This window comes from Platalea leucorodia, assembly GCF_965183815.1.
Source record: "Platalea leucorodia genome assembly, chromosome: 9".
NCBI lineage: Eukaryota > Metazoa > Chordata > Aves > Pelecaniformes > Threskiornithidae > Platalea > Platalea leucorodia.
In genome coordinates this window covers 34545848-34562976 of record NC_138831.1, presented here as the reverse complement: position 1 = coordinate 34562976, position 17129 = coordinate 34545848, and the positions used below count along the sequence as shown (strand labels likewise).

General features: G+C 36.9%; 1 protein-coding gene across 5 annotated transcripts in view; it reads left to right on the top strand.

Annotated features, from left to right (window-relative positions):
* Positions 1-17129, top strand: part of TJP1 (tight junction protein 1) — a 76278-nt gene that overhangs the window by 54027 nt on the left and 5122 nt on the right. For 3 of the 5 annotated variants that reach the window (XM_082321322.1, XM_082321321.1, XM_082321320.1), the window contains exons 15-26: positions 42-137; positions 582-664; positions 1740-1950; positions 2490-2590; positions 3780-4133; positions 4552-4803; positions 5589-6488; positions 6824-6918; positions 7433-7657; positions 12933-13108; positions 13855-14296; positions 15719-15936. In XM_082321322.1, the coding sequence (XP_082177448.1) occupies positions 42-137; positions 582-664; positions 1740-1950; positions 2490-2590; positions 3780-4133; positions 4552-4803; positions 5589-6488; positions 6824-6918; positions 7433-7657; positions 12933-13108; positions 13855-14296; positions 15719-15936 (3153 nt within the window). The remainder of the gene's footprint in view (positions 1-41; positions 138-581; positions 665-1739; positions 1951-2489; positions 2591-3779; positions 4134-4551; positions 4804-5588; positions 6489-6823; positions 6919-7432; positions 7658-12932; positions 13109-13854; positions 14297-15718; positions 15937-17129) is intronic. The other 2 variants (XM_082321324.1, XM_082321323.1) reach the window with 1 other exon arrangement.

Sequence of the window (17129 nt, the reverse complement as noted above, 5' to 3'; positions counted from 1 at the left end):
ATATATTTTGACTTTTTTTTTTTTTTTTCCTTCAATTCTAGCTGGGTTTCTCAGACCTGTAACCATTTTTGGTCCAATAGCTGATGTTGCGCGGGAGAAACTTGCTAGAGAAGAACCAGATATCTTTCAAATTGCAAGTAAGTGTGAGATCAGGTTTTTTTTTTTTGCAGTTATGAAATAGTCAACTTCCTTTTGCTAGATTGTTTCTACATTATTACTTTAGCTGTTAATATGTTTAACAAGATGTTGACAATGTAAAGGAACAGGCTAAATGTAAGCTCTTTCACAGTTTGGTTGCTGATAATTCTGTGAAGGTAAAAGTAATATTCTATTTATAGTCATCTCAAATTTCATTTTAATTCAGTACCTTATTATCCTATTTCTAAGTGCATTTCTAAAGATGTAGTGATTTTTATGGCCTAATTGGTGGGTAGTTTTTTGTGTATTCTTTTGAAGTAGAAGGAGTGTCTTCAATCTCAATTGACAATTTGAGCTATTAAATGGTTTGTTTTATCTTAATGAGGGAACGTAGAATACGTTGTAAACTTACAACAGATTTTTTACTGTGTCCTCTTTACCAGAAAGTGAACCAAGAGATGCTGGTACCGACCAACGTAGTTCTGGCATTATTCGTCTTCACACTATAAAACAGATAATTGATAGAGTAAGTCTTTTATTGTCACTGTACTTTTAATGCAAGAAGAGTAAAACTGGTATCATCAAGTAAAGTTTTGGGTGTTTTAAATGTAGAAGAATAACTAACGAGTGTGTTTGCTTTAAAAATAACTTTCTCATCTTTCTATTGGTTAATGGAAAAAAAAAAACCAACACCCCTTTCCTGATCCATCTTAATAACTGCAGCCTAGAAGTAATTCTAGGCTTTGTTCCAGGGGGTGTTGTCCTCTTGCCATTAAGGCTGTTTTAAGCTGTTTCCTCTTTCACTTAAAGCCATGGTGTGACATTACCGCTAGAAATTGTTAAATTATTTATTGGGTTGTTAGTCTTCTCCCACCCCAAATTAATAACTTGACATCATTTTTTTTGTGCAAGGACTAGGGGAAAGGGTCCTTCAATCTCATTTCCTTAATATCCTTAAAACTTCTGACATTAGCTCATGATACGAGGCTCTACTCCTCACCTTTTTATTTCCTTACTTAAAAACAAACTGCAAGCCTTTCAGATGCCCAAGTAGTGTGTGGGGGGAAGTTATTCTCACAGCAAAGTGGGGATACTGCATGCTGTGTGCTTGAAATAAATCTTGCACTGGATGAAAGCTGACCAAGTTCTTGCATTCAGTGTGATTTTTTTCTGTTTTTTTTTTTTTTTTTTTTTTTTTTTTTTTTTTTTTTGTTAAGGGAAGATGGAGGTGTGTAATGAGACTAGGTCTTGTGTTTCAATCTTTCCTTTTTTCCTATTAGCAGAAAACTGATAGGAAACTGCTTAGTTTAGTGCCTGCTTAGTTTGAGGAAATTTTTTTTTTATTAAATAGGTAGTTAAATGTTAAAAAGCTCATAGTTACGCAGTCAGTCCTACAGTTCAAAATGTATATGCCTATGTAGCCTGGTATTGGAATAGGTTTGGTTTCTATTATTCAAAAAGGAAAAGAATTTAAATCAATACTTTGAAACAATGAACTCTGTAAAGGTAATACAAAATAAATTTGTGGAGGATGTTCAAAAAAAATAAATCCAGTATATAAGTGATTCACTTTCTTGCCTCTGTCCTTTTTATCACAACAGGACAAACATGCTTTATTAGATGTCACTCCTAATGCAGTGGACCGTCTGAATTATGCCCAGTGGTATCCTATTGTAGTGTTCCTAAATCCTGATTCGAAGCAGGGTGTAAAGACTATGAGAATGAGGTTGTGCCCAGAATCACGAAAAAGTGCCAGAAAGCTGTATGAAAGAGCTCACAAGCTACGCAAAAACAATCACCATCTCTTTACAAGTAAGTAATTAGATATACTGGAATAGTATCTCTGAGAGGGAGGGGAAGGTGAGATGAGAGTAACTTCTTCCTCCAGACTTTTCTGCAAATGGACTAAGTCAAGCAGTTGTTGACTTGTTCAGGCTCCCCCATTCAATAACCAATAGTTCATTGATGTGCATCGTTTGCACGTGACTGCACAAATGTAAAATGATCGGAAACATCAAAATAGCATTTCTAATAGATCTGGTAGCTTTGCAGGATCATCAGCCAAAATCAGACATTTGAATAAATATGAAGATGATGTAATTTTATTTTTTAGTCTGGCTAAACTGAAGCCTCGCTTTATTCTAAGCTACCGTTAACTCAGTATTTGCTATGGGATAAAATGTCCCAAACCACGTCAGGCCTTAAGGTTGCTTTGTGTACTAATATTTACATTACTATTTAAATCTCATAGTTTTAACTTAGCAGTTTATGTTGCTTTTATTACTGATGGTACAGATCCTTCTCATAGTTTTGCAGAAATCGTAAGTCAAACTAACCTGCTGTACTTCTAGCTACCATTAACTTGAATTCAATGAATGAAGGATGGTATGGAGCTCTAAAGGAAGCGATTCAGCAACAACAGAACCAACTAGTGTGGGTTTCAGAAGGAAAGGTAAGAAATAATAAGTTTGGGGAGAAGTGACAACACTGTATTTATGAGAGGTTTTTTTGTTCTTTCATTCCTTTTGGTATTACAGGTATAGGCAGATACTTGTGGAATGAAGTTTGTTTTCCTTTTTTCCTCTGCATTTTAACCATCATTTGAAGATCTAAAGTAGTAATGCCTCACGGCTGTGTGAACTGCTCAACACTGATTTTTCACTATATTAGGGCAGTTATTCTGTTAATGCCTGTACAGTTGTCCTTGTGCATGTAGCAGTGTAGTAAGTTGAGAGCATTTGCCCATTGCTGCTGTTAACTGGAGGATATACTACTGCTTTGAGGACTTTGTGGGGATTGGATGCTTTTTCATGAAAGAACTTCTGGCCATTCTGCTGCATTGGTGCTAGGGGCTGGGATTGCCTGGTGATGAATTATTTTTTTCGTTAGTGTAAAAGCAGGTGGCGCATTCATGTTCTTTCTGACCTTTCAGAGAATTGTGTTCTCTCAGTTGTGAGAACACAGATATAAAATCACAAGTTAGTATTCGATATTCCCCACTAAAACTTCACTTGCCTTCTCAAGCTGCATGGTACAGTATGCACATTAGATTCATCCTCTTGAACTAATAGCAAGTAAAGTGCCCGCTACAAGTAAGCAAATGATGAATCAGCCATTGCTACGTGTTTCTTAATATTTGGATCATCTATTTCTGTTCATATTGAGCTCCTTTCACCTCCTTATATCTGCCTTCAAGTTAATGATTCCAATATTGTAATATCGCTTTAAAGCGCAACTTCATATCTTTCCAAACACTTTGATTTCCGTGGACACTATGCACTATCCCCTCCCTTACACTGACAGTCATCTGACCCCTCCGTAAAATGATTCAAAGAGCTAGACTGCAGAAGAGGCTTTTAGGTGTAAGCTTAACATCTTCAACGACTGAAACAAGATTTCTCCTCCACTGTGATATTCAGAACTGTTGAATTCTCATACTGTTGCTGTGCTGCTGGATTTGGAATATAACTAACTTTTTTAACTACCAGACTTTCTGTTGTGGTTCCGAACAAGGTAGATGCATTCCATTTGTTCAGTTCTTAATTATTCAGAAAAAAATGTCATAGCTTTACATTGCAAGGAAAAGGGCATTCTTTAAAAGGTACTTCAATAAACATGTACTCTTATTTTGTTTGATACAGGCAGATGGTGCTACAAGTGATGACCTTGATTTACATGATGACCGCCTTTCTTACCTCTCAGCTCCTGGTAGTGAATATTCTATGTACAGCACAGATAGTAGACACACATCTGATTATGAAGACACAGATACAGAAGGGGGTGCTTATACTGATCAAGAACTGGATGAAACTCTGAATGATGAGGTTGGGACTCCTCCTGAATCTGCTATTACACGTTCTTCTGAACCTGTTAGAGAGGATTCTTCTGGAATGCATCATGAAACTCAAACATACCCTACTTATGCATCTCAAGCTCAGCCACAGCCAAATCTCAGAATAGATTCTTCAGGATTTAAAACAACTACTTCTCAGCCGGTAAGAAAATAATTTTATACACTGACCACTATACATTTACTTCAGGTTGCAAGTTCTCTTGAACAAGAAATCTGTGTTTATAGTCTGCTTGCTAGTATTGTAAGTGCATACAAGAATCTGTCAACAGCAACAATGATATGTTATAATGAATTGGAGGATCAGCTTGCCCTGCCTGTTTTAGTGACTCATTCTGACAGGAGGGGGATTGAAGTACCATTCTATTTTGATTAAATGTTTTGCTTTTTTAATCTTCAACAAAATGAATTTCTGGAAGTGCTAGTGCATGATACTTGCAGTACATTTCATTCTACATCTAGCTGCATTGATCAAAGCATCACTTAAATTATTTTAATATAAATCAAAAAGTCATACAGTGATTCAATAGCAGTATATTTAAAATATTTTAAACACTTCACAGAAAGCAGAAGCCTCACCTGCAGTCCCTTACCTTTCCCCGTCGCCTGAATCAAACCCTGCAACCTCATCAACCTCTGCAGTAAATGCTAATGTAAACCTAACTAATGTCAGACTGGAGGAGCCTACCGCTGCTCCTTACAACTCTTACCAACCACAAGCGGGCCCCTTAAGAACATCAAGTACTGAGGGAGCTCATATAGTCCTAAGAGATCAAGAGCCATCATCCTTATCGCCGCATATAGATCCAGCAAAGGTACCTGTGCCACATTGTTGCGCTGATTTCCTGCTATACATCAAGCTAGCACATGATCTTTTTTGTTTTGCCCTTACTTGGAGAGTTTCTTCTAATTTTTTTTTCCTATAAGAGATCATGCAGGTTACAAAAAAGAATTGCTAAGCATCATCTACTGTTTTGTGTGCATGGCTTCAAACTACATACTTTTCACTTCTCAGAAAGATGGCATTAAAAAAAAAAAGGCTGCATTCTGTATTTTTATTTTACTTTACGTGCGACTTTTTTTTAGCTTGTCAATGTTCTGCTGTTTACTAATGAGGCCTTAAGAAGAATCTGTTATTTCCCTAAAATGACACTAGATCTGTATATACTTTAAATCATGCTAAATCCTTGATCATGAAGATGAATCCAATTTGTTAGGTGACTTTATATACTTCCCTAGTAATGCTAAAGCTAACTTAAATGTGTAAATCAATTTACTTCCACTCTTCCCACCCACTGCAAAACAGTGTGTGTTCTCCCCTACCCTGCCCCAACACCACACCCTAAAGATGAGAGACTATTACTTTTGTCTTTACCTTTTAATCTATTTATGTGTTTTTGCTTAAAAATAGGACTGGAAGGGATCTCTTGAATCACCAAGTTCAGCTTCTTGTGATTGCAAACAACTGCATCGAATTAATCCGCTTTTAAACAAAATTAAAGCCAATATTTAAAACTTAAGTTTGTTTAAAATACTACATTTCAAATGCAGCTGTGGTTACTCTTCATTTTAACTGAAAAGTATGTCTCTCTCTTAACAGGTATACCGAAAGGATCCGTATATTAATGAAGAAGCATCCAGACAAAGCTATGTCTTAAAACAGCCAGCAATTAATCACCCAGTACAGAGACAGGAAAGAGACCCAAATCTGATCTATGAATCCCAGGCTCAGTATGCAGAAAAACAACCGAGTAGGGACTATGAACAGTCAACATATAGGTATGATTCTACAAACTATGTAGATCAGTTTTCTCGTGGTTATGACCCTCGCCTACATTATGATGACCGTGTGCCTCCCTATGAGGAGCACTGGGCATATTATGATGAAAAACAGCCCTACAACCAAACAAGAACAGCTTACGAAAACCAGCCTCCTAGGGATCTTGATTCTAGACAAAATATAGAAGAGAGCACAGAACGCAGCTATTATCCAGCACAACCTCGTTTTGAGGAACCCCCTCCAATGAGCTATGATGGCAGACCTCGCTATGAGCATGCACCCAAAAACTTCAGCTTACCACAAGTGCGATACGAAGATCAACATGCTGTTGGATACGACACACATGGTAGATACAAACAAGAAGCTCAGCCATACCAGCCAGCCATATCTCGATCTCCTGAACCGAAGCAGTACTTTGATCCACATATAAGGGGCTATGAACAAGGTCCTCCTCAAGCTTATAATGCTAAAGCTGGACAATATGAGCCTTCTCATAGCACTTCAGGTGTTTCTCTTCCTCCTCCCCCTTCATCACAAACCAAACCAGAAGTTTTGCCTTCTAACAGTAAACCACTGCCTACGCCGCCATCTCTAGCAGAGGAAGAAGAAGATCCAGCCATGAAACCACAGTCTGTGCGAAGTAGGGTTAAGATATTTGAAAGAAGAAGATCACCATCTTTGGAAAAAATGAAGGACCCAAGTGATACATCGGCTGTCAAGGTAAGTCATTTAAGGTTTTTAATTCCTGCTTTTTGGTATTGAGACTACATTGCAAGAAGTAAAATATTGTCTTGGAAAGAAAGCTTTACTGCCTGTGCAATGGCCTCTTAGCAACCTAACTGCAGAATGTTTTAAAAGCAGAAGCTGAAAACTTTTTGTGAAAACACTGAAGGGGATCTTGCCATGCTGAACACTCCTCCAGTTCATCTTTCACTAGTATTTCATTCTGTTTTTCCTCTTGCGGGAAGGGGGAGCACTCTTAGTTTTCTTAAGCAAAGTGCTGTATCTTTCTAAATGTTAGAGTCTCAGAGAATATGCTGTGCTTCTCTTTACAGCCTCCAGAACTAGCACCTAAGCCTACACTCACAACTGTGAGTGGTCCAAAACCAACTTCTCAAAGCCAGTATGAACATGACAAAACAACTTACAGGTAGATGCATAACTGATTAATTAAATTTAGTTTTCAATATGGGATTAGAATATTCAGAAAACACATCTTAGTGGTTCAAACTGGAAACTGCAGAGTGGAGAGTTGGAGTGTTGGTGATTTCTGTGTCAATAATAAGGCAGGGCATAAAGTCAGTTCTTATGGACATGATTGCTGGAAGGTGGGGGAAGGGCACAATATGGGGTTTTGGCATTTTTGAGGAAGAAACTTAGCCAATATCTCCATCTTACTTTTCTCTATGTCTAATTGAGATAATTAGAAAGTAAAACAAAAGGGAAAAGGTAATGTAGAAGGGAAATAAGGATTTTCTTTCTTTATGCTGTGTCACAGCTATCTAATTTCCATGCAATATAGGTTAAAAAGGCAAGGTGTGCAATTGTAAGAATTACATTTTGGTTGCTTTATTACTAGCTAGGTTATAAAATAGAACTTTAATTCAGGTACTTAATGCTTGTTCAACTGTGCAAGGCAACTCTATATTGTTATTCTTGGTTAGGGCCCCAGAACCACAGAGACCTCAAGTGAAGCCGCCTGAAGATATTGTGCGTTCAAATCATTATGATCCTGAAGAAGATGAAGAGTATTATCGAAAGCAGCTCTCATACTTTGATCGCAGGAGTTTTGAAAATAAGCCATCTGCGCAGGTTCCTGCCAGCCATCATTCTGAGCCCACTAAACCAATACATTCACAGAATCAGCTGAATTTCACCAATTACTCTAAGTAAGTTTGGGGGATTTCCTTTTTTAATTTGAAAAAGGAGGGGTGCATATAGGACTAAAACAGAAATTCTGCCTCTGTCAGTGGAATTCCAGGGGTTCATGGTAACTAGTTGAAATTATTTTGTATTCACGAAGTCAATTTCTCTGTTAAGATGTAGCTTTAGTTTGAAACACATAACTGTATAACTTTTTATTTTGATAAATGAAATGACTAATTTTTGTAGGTTTCAGGACTTTCAACATGTTACTTCTTTTGCTTACCACTTACTAACAGAACATAACAAAGCATTTCCTTAGTCTGTCTAATACTTGAGTGCTTAAACATCTTTTCAAAGCAAAGGGTTTGGCTTATTTCGGTTCTGTATGCGTTTATTCTGCAGGCAGGCTTGTACACGTTAGCCATGTTTGACATTAGGAAACTGAGCCTTTAGGGAATATTGCTGAGGCCAGAATTTAATCTGTTGATGGAAACATCTGTTTCCTGTATTGTTCTGCTTCCTTGATTTGGAACATTTTGATACATGAATTGTGTGAAAGCTCATACACAGATTTAGCTCAGGTAAAGAACTGGCTATCTTGGAGGAGGATACTTACGCAAACTTTTGTGAATACTCTCCACAGTTACCTAAATTTCCAAAATTTGTTTTGATTCAAACCGTAACAATGTGTTTAACTGTTACTGTGAAAAGCTCTCTTGGCTTGCTGCACGCAGGCTGAAAATCAGGTATTTTTGAAGGCTTTTGCTGCATTCCTGCTTGAAATCTGGACTATTCAGGTCAAGCTGAAAATCTGGCAACCTTAATGTAAATGAGATCTTTAGAGTGAAATAATGGACTAGCTTGCTGAAGTTTTATAGTGTTTAAGTGTATGTGCAAGCTGTCTTTTATGTACTTGATATACTGTGTTCTAGTGCTTGTCTTAAGGATTTGAGCTAGGACCCAGGAATCCTGTTCTTATTTGAATAATATTGTCTATTGCCTCCAGTGTCTTCCTCTGTGAACTGAGAATATTGAAATCTTTCTAAAAGCTTGGTAGGTTTTAAAGGATTCACTTTTTTCTAATCAAGAAGTCTACATATGGTAACTATTTCTTATTTTACTTTTTTATATGCTAAGGAAGGAGTGCATATACTAATCTGTAACTAGTTCTGATTCTCAGTCAATGATGTTCTTTATCCTTCCTTTTCACTTGCCCTGTGTCTTCTGATGGAGAGATGGGAGCATATCTGTCCTGATCTCTGGGCATCATAGGAAGAGACCTAAAAAAAGTCTTGACTGGCCTCATAATGCATTGCAGTAGCTTTCAGAATTATGTTCCCACATACAAAAAACAATGTTACCCATAGATGGTCCATTTTGATCTGTAGGCAAGGACTGTGTTGCTATTGTAAATGCAAGTAATGCTTTGGGAGAAATGTTGTAAGCTTTCATCGAGTAATTGTGAAGATTGTAAAATTCTTCAGATAGTGTGTTGTAAGCCTTCTTTGTACATTTGTTATCCTCTGCAGTGCTGTCACACACGCTGAAAAACATGAGAAATACACAACAACTATTGCATTTTTGCTGCAGAACAGCTAATAGTTGACAGAGATTGTTCCATACTTCTACCTGCCACTTCTGTCTGACATGACACTTCCATTCTTTGACTGCTCAGTTTTGGTTTTGTTTTGAGTGTGAGTTAGTGTATAACTTGAGGGCTTGTACTTACGGGAAGGTGACATGTTACTGCCACAGTGGAATAAGAGAACACTGATTTTTTTAAGGCTGATAGTTTCATATGTCAGGGGACAAAAATATGTTGTGCGTTTTCTTTATGAAAGAATGTAACCCTTAACAGAAAGGGACAGACATGGGAAAGAAAATTTACCCGGGGTAGTCCAGTGCAAATAGACAAAGACTAAAATATTAATGGAAGTAAGTGGAAAGAGATAAACAAGAACACTACTCAATTGGACAGTACTGCCTCTAGAAGCATACTGCGATGTCCTTGTGTGGAAACACAAAACAATTGCTGTCTTGAGAAAGCATTCATATTTAGGACTCTCCTTTCACCAGCTTCCAGTTTGCACCCTGTTACTTGCTTGTTATTCATCTTTTTTTCCCACTGAATTTATATGGTAATTGCTATTCTGTGAATAAGCTCTTCTAAAAATAAACAGGACTAAATTTGGATGATACAGGAACTGTTGATTATGCAAGCTTTTGCTCCTGCATAATCCATATAATGTGTTCTGGGTACAGAAGACAGATTTTACTTATTCACAAGCAATAGTTACAACTTTTTGAGTTTTAAATATTAATGTTAAACATTAAGTTATGTGAAGTTCTTTGCCACTGAGTAAGTATTGTTAAAGTATGTATTTTTCCCATCATGTGTGTACAAATTTGTTACTCTTTTAATTTGTTGGGGGTTTTATTTGCATCATTTAGGAAATGTATGCCATTACTAAAGCTGCTTTGTATGGGTAATGCCATATCTGCATGTTAGTTGTCAGTAACTGTAGAATAAGGGATAGTTTCTCTTTATGTGAGAAAATAGGAGAACTTGTAAATGGACTTGTTTCAGTGGCTCTAGTTAGAGCAATTTATGATGCTACTATCCCTGTGGCTTAGAGTAGTGGATTTGTTCCTGCTTGGTTCAATGTAGTTACCTGCGTTAGTTTGACATGCTTCAGAATGGAGGTAGCTTGCCTAAATTTTGTATTGAATAGGGTTAAGAGTAATCGCATGATCAGTTACAGCCTCATCTGAGGAGGCAGTAAGGAACAGTCTTGTGTTAACTTCTTAAACTGCTCTGGCTGAGCTCTTACGTGTCTGTTACAGAGTTGGAGCTTTTTGAATGGGAACTGAAGATCAGCAACGCAGTTTAAGTTTTCTGTTGTATGCTGAGGCTTATAGCCTGTTGCCCACTGGTTCATTCTAGTGGTTCATTTCTGCTTCATTTCAAATTTGAGTAGCAGTTCTGTAACAAAAATTAAGTGGGAAACGGCTTAGAAAACAGCATGTCAGTAATTAGAGGAACTTCATTTATCCACACACAAGTTGTAAGCCAGCATTTTGTTGTGGACCACTTCCATTGCATACAGGTTCTGAACAACGTGGTTGAGATTGTGGCTGACCCTTGGTCAGGAGCCTGTGACAGAAGAACGTGCTTCATATTAAGCACCACTTTGTGCTGGGTGTGTTTCTGTTGTCACAGCTTTCTCTTCTGCTCCCTCCATCAAAATGTACTACCTTCCCCATTTTTTCATTCCTCAGAAAGCTGGCAAGCAGTTCTCATCAGGTGTGGAGCGTGGTGGGTTTTTTCTGCTGGCTTTTGCAGTGCTGCTCTCCCCTGGTTAATATCCCCTCTGGGAAGCGGCGATTTCGGGGGGGGGGGGGGGGGGGGGGGCGGGCAGTTTTCTGAGAAAGTAGCTACTACCCACCTGGAATAAAGACAACAGTGAGTGAGCATGCAGTAATAACGCCTGTTGTTGGATGAATGGCTTTATATAAAATCAGTGGGAACGGAGGCTTATACAACAGATCTAAAATGATCTTTTTTTGCAACACCATTTTTAGAGATACATTCATACAGATGCTGCTTAGCTCACTGAGCATCACATTCATGTGGTCATCAAGCAGACTTTCAAAAGTTGATCAGTCCTTTCCTTGGTTTCCTAACATACTCCTCTGAAGCAGTAAGACTGTTGGTGTCTAAAATCATTGTCTGTTACATTTTTATGAGGATACAGAAAGTGAAGGGATGAGGGAAAGCTGTCCTAATGTAAAAGGTATTTTCCTGCAACATATAAGCATGGTAAGTGTTAAAAATCAAGGGGCAGTCATCTGTATACTTATGGTTTTCTGTCTCTCCTAGTATTCATAAAGAGTTGTTCTAAGATGTTCTTTTAGGAATTATTGAACACAATCAGAAGCATTTTATGGTGTGGGTTCTGCTATTGAATGAGATGGTAGTGCTGTAGAAACATTTGCTATGAATGCACCCTCAGTATCTGATATGCAATACAAAACCATCATCATTCTGTATATGTTAAGACTGAAGAAATTAATGCAAAGTGGACCATAAGTGAGAGATTGTTAGAATATGGGATTTACATTTTGTTCACTTTTTTGAATATATTGAATAACTTTTTTATACAGATTGTAACAAATGGCTTAGTGTAGTCCCATTCTTACTTTCAATATCTGTCAGTTTGCGATCTTGACCGCCTCCTAATTCACTGACAAAGTCTCATAGTAAATATAGTAGGTGATCATTGTATATATGCATATGGTAAAGGTCTTATCAGAAACATCGCGGTTAAAAGTGGTGTTTCTTTGTTTCAACAACCTTGTCATGTGAGAACTGCTAGGACTAACATAAAAAGTGTGAAGAAATAATATGCTTAAGATAGAATGACTATTTTCTTTCATTCTTCTATTGCTGTTTGCTTTGCCATCACCTAGATTTCTTGGCTCTTACACTAGCTATGACTACTTGAAAAGGAACATCAAGTGGTAAGACTGTTGTTGATGTGAGGATGTTTTCAGGTGTCCTCTCGCTGTTACATTTCGTCACAGGCATTATGTGCACTTAAAACTTTAAACACAAATTCTGAAAGTAAGTGCAATATATTTAGTCAAAAATTACATGTATTTGTGAAATCAGTCATTTCCTGAAATAAACTTTTGGAGAAATATTTCTAGTATAAGAAAAATGTTTTGAAAATAAGATTTTAAAGTTATCTACACTATGCACATAAAGCTAGTGAAGCTTAAGCTGATTACATTTCTAATTGAGATGGCATTGTTCAAATACTAGGTGTATTTAAAAAGTTGTACTAGAATCCATTCTCCTATTGGCTAATTATGCTTTTCAAAAACAATCCACTCACCCCCCCCAAAAAAAGTGGATTTATATTTTTATTTTGAAGACGTGTTAGAGAATGCTTTTTTGTCGAAATTACCACAAATGAAATTGAAAAATTAAGATCTTGTAGGCAATTATGCAAATACACCTGAAATGTCATCTGCCTTTTGTTTGCCATGGTTTGTGTTACTAATCTTCTTCTAAAGATTCAATGTTGTCTTAATCTCTTGTGCTTATCAATAAATGTTTTTATACTTGAGACAGGATGTTAAAGAAAATCGTGGTTTAATGTTTATAGGAAGAGGTGGAAATCAGGTGATGATAGAAGAAAAAAAAAAAAATAGTGGTGAATGCAGGAGCTCAGAGCCCTGAGGAGACTGAACAGTCAAATGTGGGTTTTTTTTTTTTTCCTTTTATTTCAACAGGGGGAAACCAACTGATACTGAACCAATGGATAGGCCTATTGGTGAAAAACGCTATGAGCCAGTCCCTCAAGTTACAACTCCTCCTCCTGCTCCTTCAGTCCAGTATACACAACCTCAGTCGATTAATAGTCCTGTCCTGTCTCTCCCAGCACATCACAAGCCTGCACTTCCTGAAGGTGAGCAGTTGGAAAGCTAACCTGTCTCATGTGGTAACAAGTATCACTTGCCAGGTGCTTGTGTGGTTGCTTCAGCATGTATACACTGGTGACTATGTTGTTCTCTAACTGAAACTTGGAATAATTAGTGAAAATAGCTTTTTACTATAGTGAGATTGAATTTTGTGACATGATTTGGTGATCCTGTCTGAAACCGTAACTTCCAGGTGTTAATCGTCACTATAACTGTCTTTTCCATATTTAGTGGTCTCAGCAAAGATGAAGTAAAATTTCCAGTACTTAAAAAATATACTTCTTTATGCCTTGGACCAGAATTCTTTAGGCATGAGTAACAGTTGTAGGCTTCTAAAAACAGAAGAAAAAGTTGTTTTCACTTTCACATTGAGAGGATTGCCCAGTCCAACTGAATTTTCCAGTTTGTGCAAGTGCATGATAGTATTCAATACTGGTTTTTTCCTCCTTTTTTTTGGGGCGGGGGGGTGTCATGGTATAAATCAGTCTAACCTTTTTATTGAAAGGTCATACCATGGTATCTAACGTTATCTGTTAAAGGAAACATTGGATAACTTGCCTGAACATACAAAATATAATAGGAGGACAGATGATCTAAGAGAGCAAAGCTGAACTTGTATGTATTTTATATAGTAGATTAAGAATTGACTAAAATGTATTCTTATGCCATAGTGTATGTGTGTAGAAATTTCTGATGGTTACTATGAGTTCTTGTATTTTTATTCATGTTGCAGTTAACTCTGTGTCTGACCCTGCTCCACCTCAGAATAAGCCAGCGATTTTCAGATCCTCTAGAGAGGACACCGTGCAGTCCACTTTTTATCCTCAGAAAAGCTTCCCTGACAAAGGCCCTGTTAATGGAACTGAGCAGATTCAGAAGACAGTCACTCCTTCTTACAACCGCTTTACAACAAAACCTTACACTAGTGCTGCAAGGCCCTTTGAGCGCAAGTTTGAAAGTCCTAAATTCAACCATAATCTCTTGCCAAATGAAGCTCAACATAAACCAGAGTTGCCATCAAAATCTCCGAATTCTCCTCAACCAATTTTGAAAGCACACAGCTCATCGCAGCCTCCTGAGTTTGATAGTGGAATGGATACCTTTGCTGTACAGGTCGACAAGCCTAAATATCAACCAAATAATGTTAATGCTGTGCCTAAAGCCATTCCTGTAAGGTAAGCTGCTGTTTTTTTCTCTCCATTAGTACTTCTATAGGAGCTCATATGTGAAACCTGTGAAAAAATACAGCTTTTTTTTTTTTTTGTACTTCCAATTTCTGTTGATGTTATAGTTGAAAGAAACTATGCCAAAGGGCATTGAAGAGCATTTGGATAGATACTTAAAGTTTGTCCTATGTCCCTGTATCATCTTGCATCCTCTTATTAGAAAGTGGCATGGCTTTTATTTCCTGTTTCTCATACTATAATTATAAATTTTCTGGTAGACAGTAATCATTTGTCATCTCAATTTGTTTCTAGAAGATGTAATTAATTTCTAAGGATAGCTGTTCCATCAAATTGTGTTCATTCTGTGTGCTTAGAGAGAGACCTCATGGTACATGTCCGTAAGGGATATTTTAAAAATACTTGTAAAAAGAGAAAGTCACTTTAGCAGTTTCATATTGATTCTCTTTGCTATGAGACAAAACAACAACTTCTTAAAAGTAGCTTGTGCTTGCCTAATATGCTTTAACTATAAGAACTACTGCAAGAGCAACAGATAGTATTACAATCTTAAGCTATTTGCTGACTTGTTAAATTCTTTTCACTAATATTTGCAGAACAGTGTTTTATGATTCTTTGATTTCAACATAATAATGTATGAACCAGACTTGAAATCTTGCTTGATGTTTCGGTAACTCAGAAATGTAATAGACTAATCAATCCTATTTGTTCTTAAGCACCTGAGAAATTTTTTGATGCTATATAGTTTTGTAGACTGCTAGAAATTTTGAAATTACTGGTTCTTTGAATGAAATTCTTTAGAAATTGATCTGGAATCTACTCAAACTACTTATCTGATAATGTTACATGCTTCTCTTTAGTTATATCCTGGCAACCTGGAAAAAACTGTGTGGTTTTTGTTTTTTACGGGCTTTGTTTTCAATGTATATCTGAATAGCAGAGTTCAGTGTGGCTTGTATAAGAATTATTACTCCTTATGTTATTAGTCACAATGGAGTTGTGGGAGGAAAAATAAACTTTCCATGTTAATTACATTTGGTTTTACTAAGCTGAAGTGTGTAGCTGGGGCAAGCTCTTTCTGTAGAATCCCAGAAGCAGGCATTTGAAAACACAAGATTCAGATGGTACATATTGTCCAAATTCTTGCTTTAACTACTTCCTGAACGTTTTCAGAGTTTGTGGGCTGTGCTGAGGGGGCAGGTTGTGAAAATGTTCTCTTCTCGTGGCAGAACTTGAACTACTTTCATCTTAGTTGACCTGCACAATCGAGTGTGCGACACATTTAATGTTTTCCTAAAATCAGTGCTAGCCTACTCTAGGCTGTGCTCTGCTTAAATATTAGAAGAAAATATGCCACTGACTTTCAGGAAGAAAATATTGATAAAACTGCTAAGCTCGCTCTCTTATATTCAGCCCTTCAGCACTCGAGGATGAGGAGGAAGAAGACGGACACACTGTTGTAGCCACAGCAAGAGGTGTATTTAACAGCAATGGTGGTGTATTGAGCTCCATAGAGACTGGAGTTAGTATTATTATACCACAAGGAGCCATTCCAGAGGGAATAGAGCAAGAAATATATTTCAAAGTCTGCAGAGACAACAGTATACTTCCACCTTTGGACAAAGAGAAAGGTAAAAGCTGGCACTGTACACTGTTCCGTTATTTCATACAATTCTAACAGCAGCAAAATAGAATATGAAAATACTTTAATATGCTTCAATATATAACATATATTTCTTATGTATAAAGATACAGAGTATACATCTCACAAGAAGTGTAAGGGAAACAATGTTCTGACAGTTGCAAGCAATATGAAGGCCCTGAATTATAACTTGAGAATATTTAGTTTGTAGACTTAAGTACTGATTTAAAACTTAGCTAGTACACTAAAGGAAGGTTCTAAATTCTTTTTTAAGACTCTTTGAAATTGTAGATTCCCTCACAAAGTGCAGGGATTTATTCTAGGCGTTCTTATTAGAAATACTTCTCCATCTCACAATTAGGACCAAAAGAATTATAAAGCGCATGATTTAAACTAATTTGACTTGAGTTAAATATTTGGAATTTACTTCAGTGCTTGAAAATACTCAGCATTTTAAGTTTTTTTAATTTCTCTAAAGAAGACAGCTTCAATTTAAAACAATATTTTAAGTTTTATATAAAGAAAAGTATATCCCTAACTGTCTTATTAATAAGGGTTGAGTAGTGTATCTTAGTTGAGCAATTTTTTCATAGTAAGTCTCTTTCATGCCACTAGTCCAGTGTACGTGCATTTTCTGACCTGTCAGATTCCTAATTTCCTCAAGTCAAGAAACTAAAGCAGTTAGTTTCATAAATTTGCAGTTAAAGCATTACTTGCAATCTGCAGTTACTTTGAATCTTTACGAACCAGACATAGGTTCTTTCTCAGCTGAAGAATCTTACATTAACATTTGGAGTTTTAAACTAAAAATAGAGGCTATGTGTTTGTATGCTTTATCTTTTGACTGTTAGGATAAGTGTCATAGGCTCTTAAGCTGCTGAAGGCTTCATTCAGTCCAGTATGCCATAAATCTATACAAGCAGAACATCACAGCTGTAGTGCAAAGAGAAGCATGAACAAGGCTGCTTACAGATTTGGGGATTTGTTTCTTTTGATGCACCTGCTTAGAAATTAGTGGCAAAAAAAAAAAAAATCGCAACATGATTTCATCATCAGACTTGCTTACCCTTTTTCATTTTGAGATTGTGATATGGTCCATTGAAAAGTCACTTGACTGCTCCAAAAGAGACTATGAGAAATGATCTTGCTAAGTGCTGGTCTTTACTGACAGGTCAAAATGTT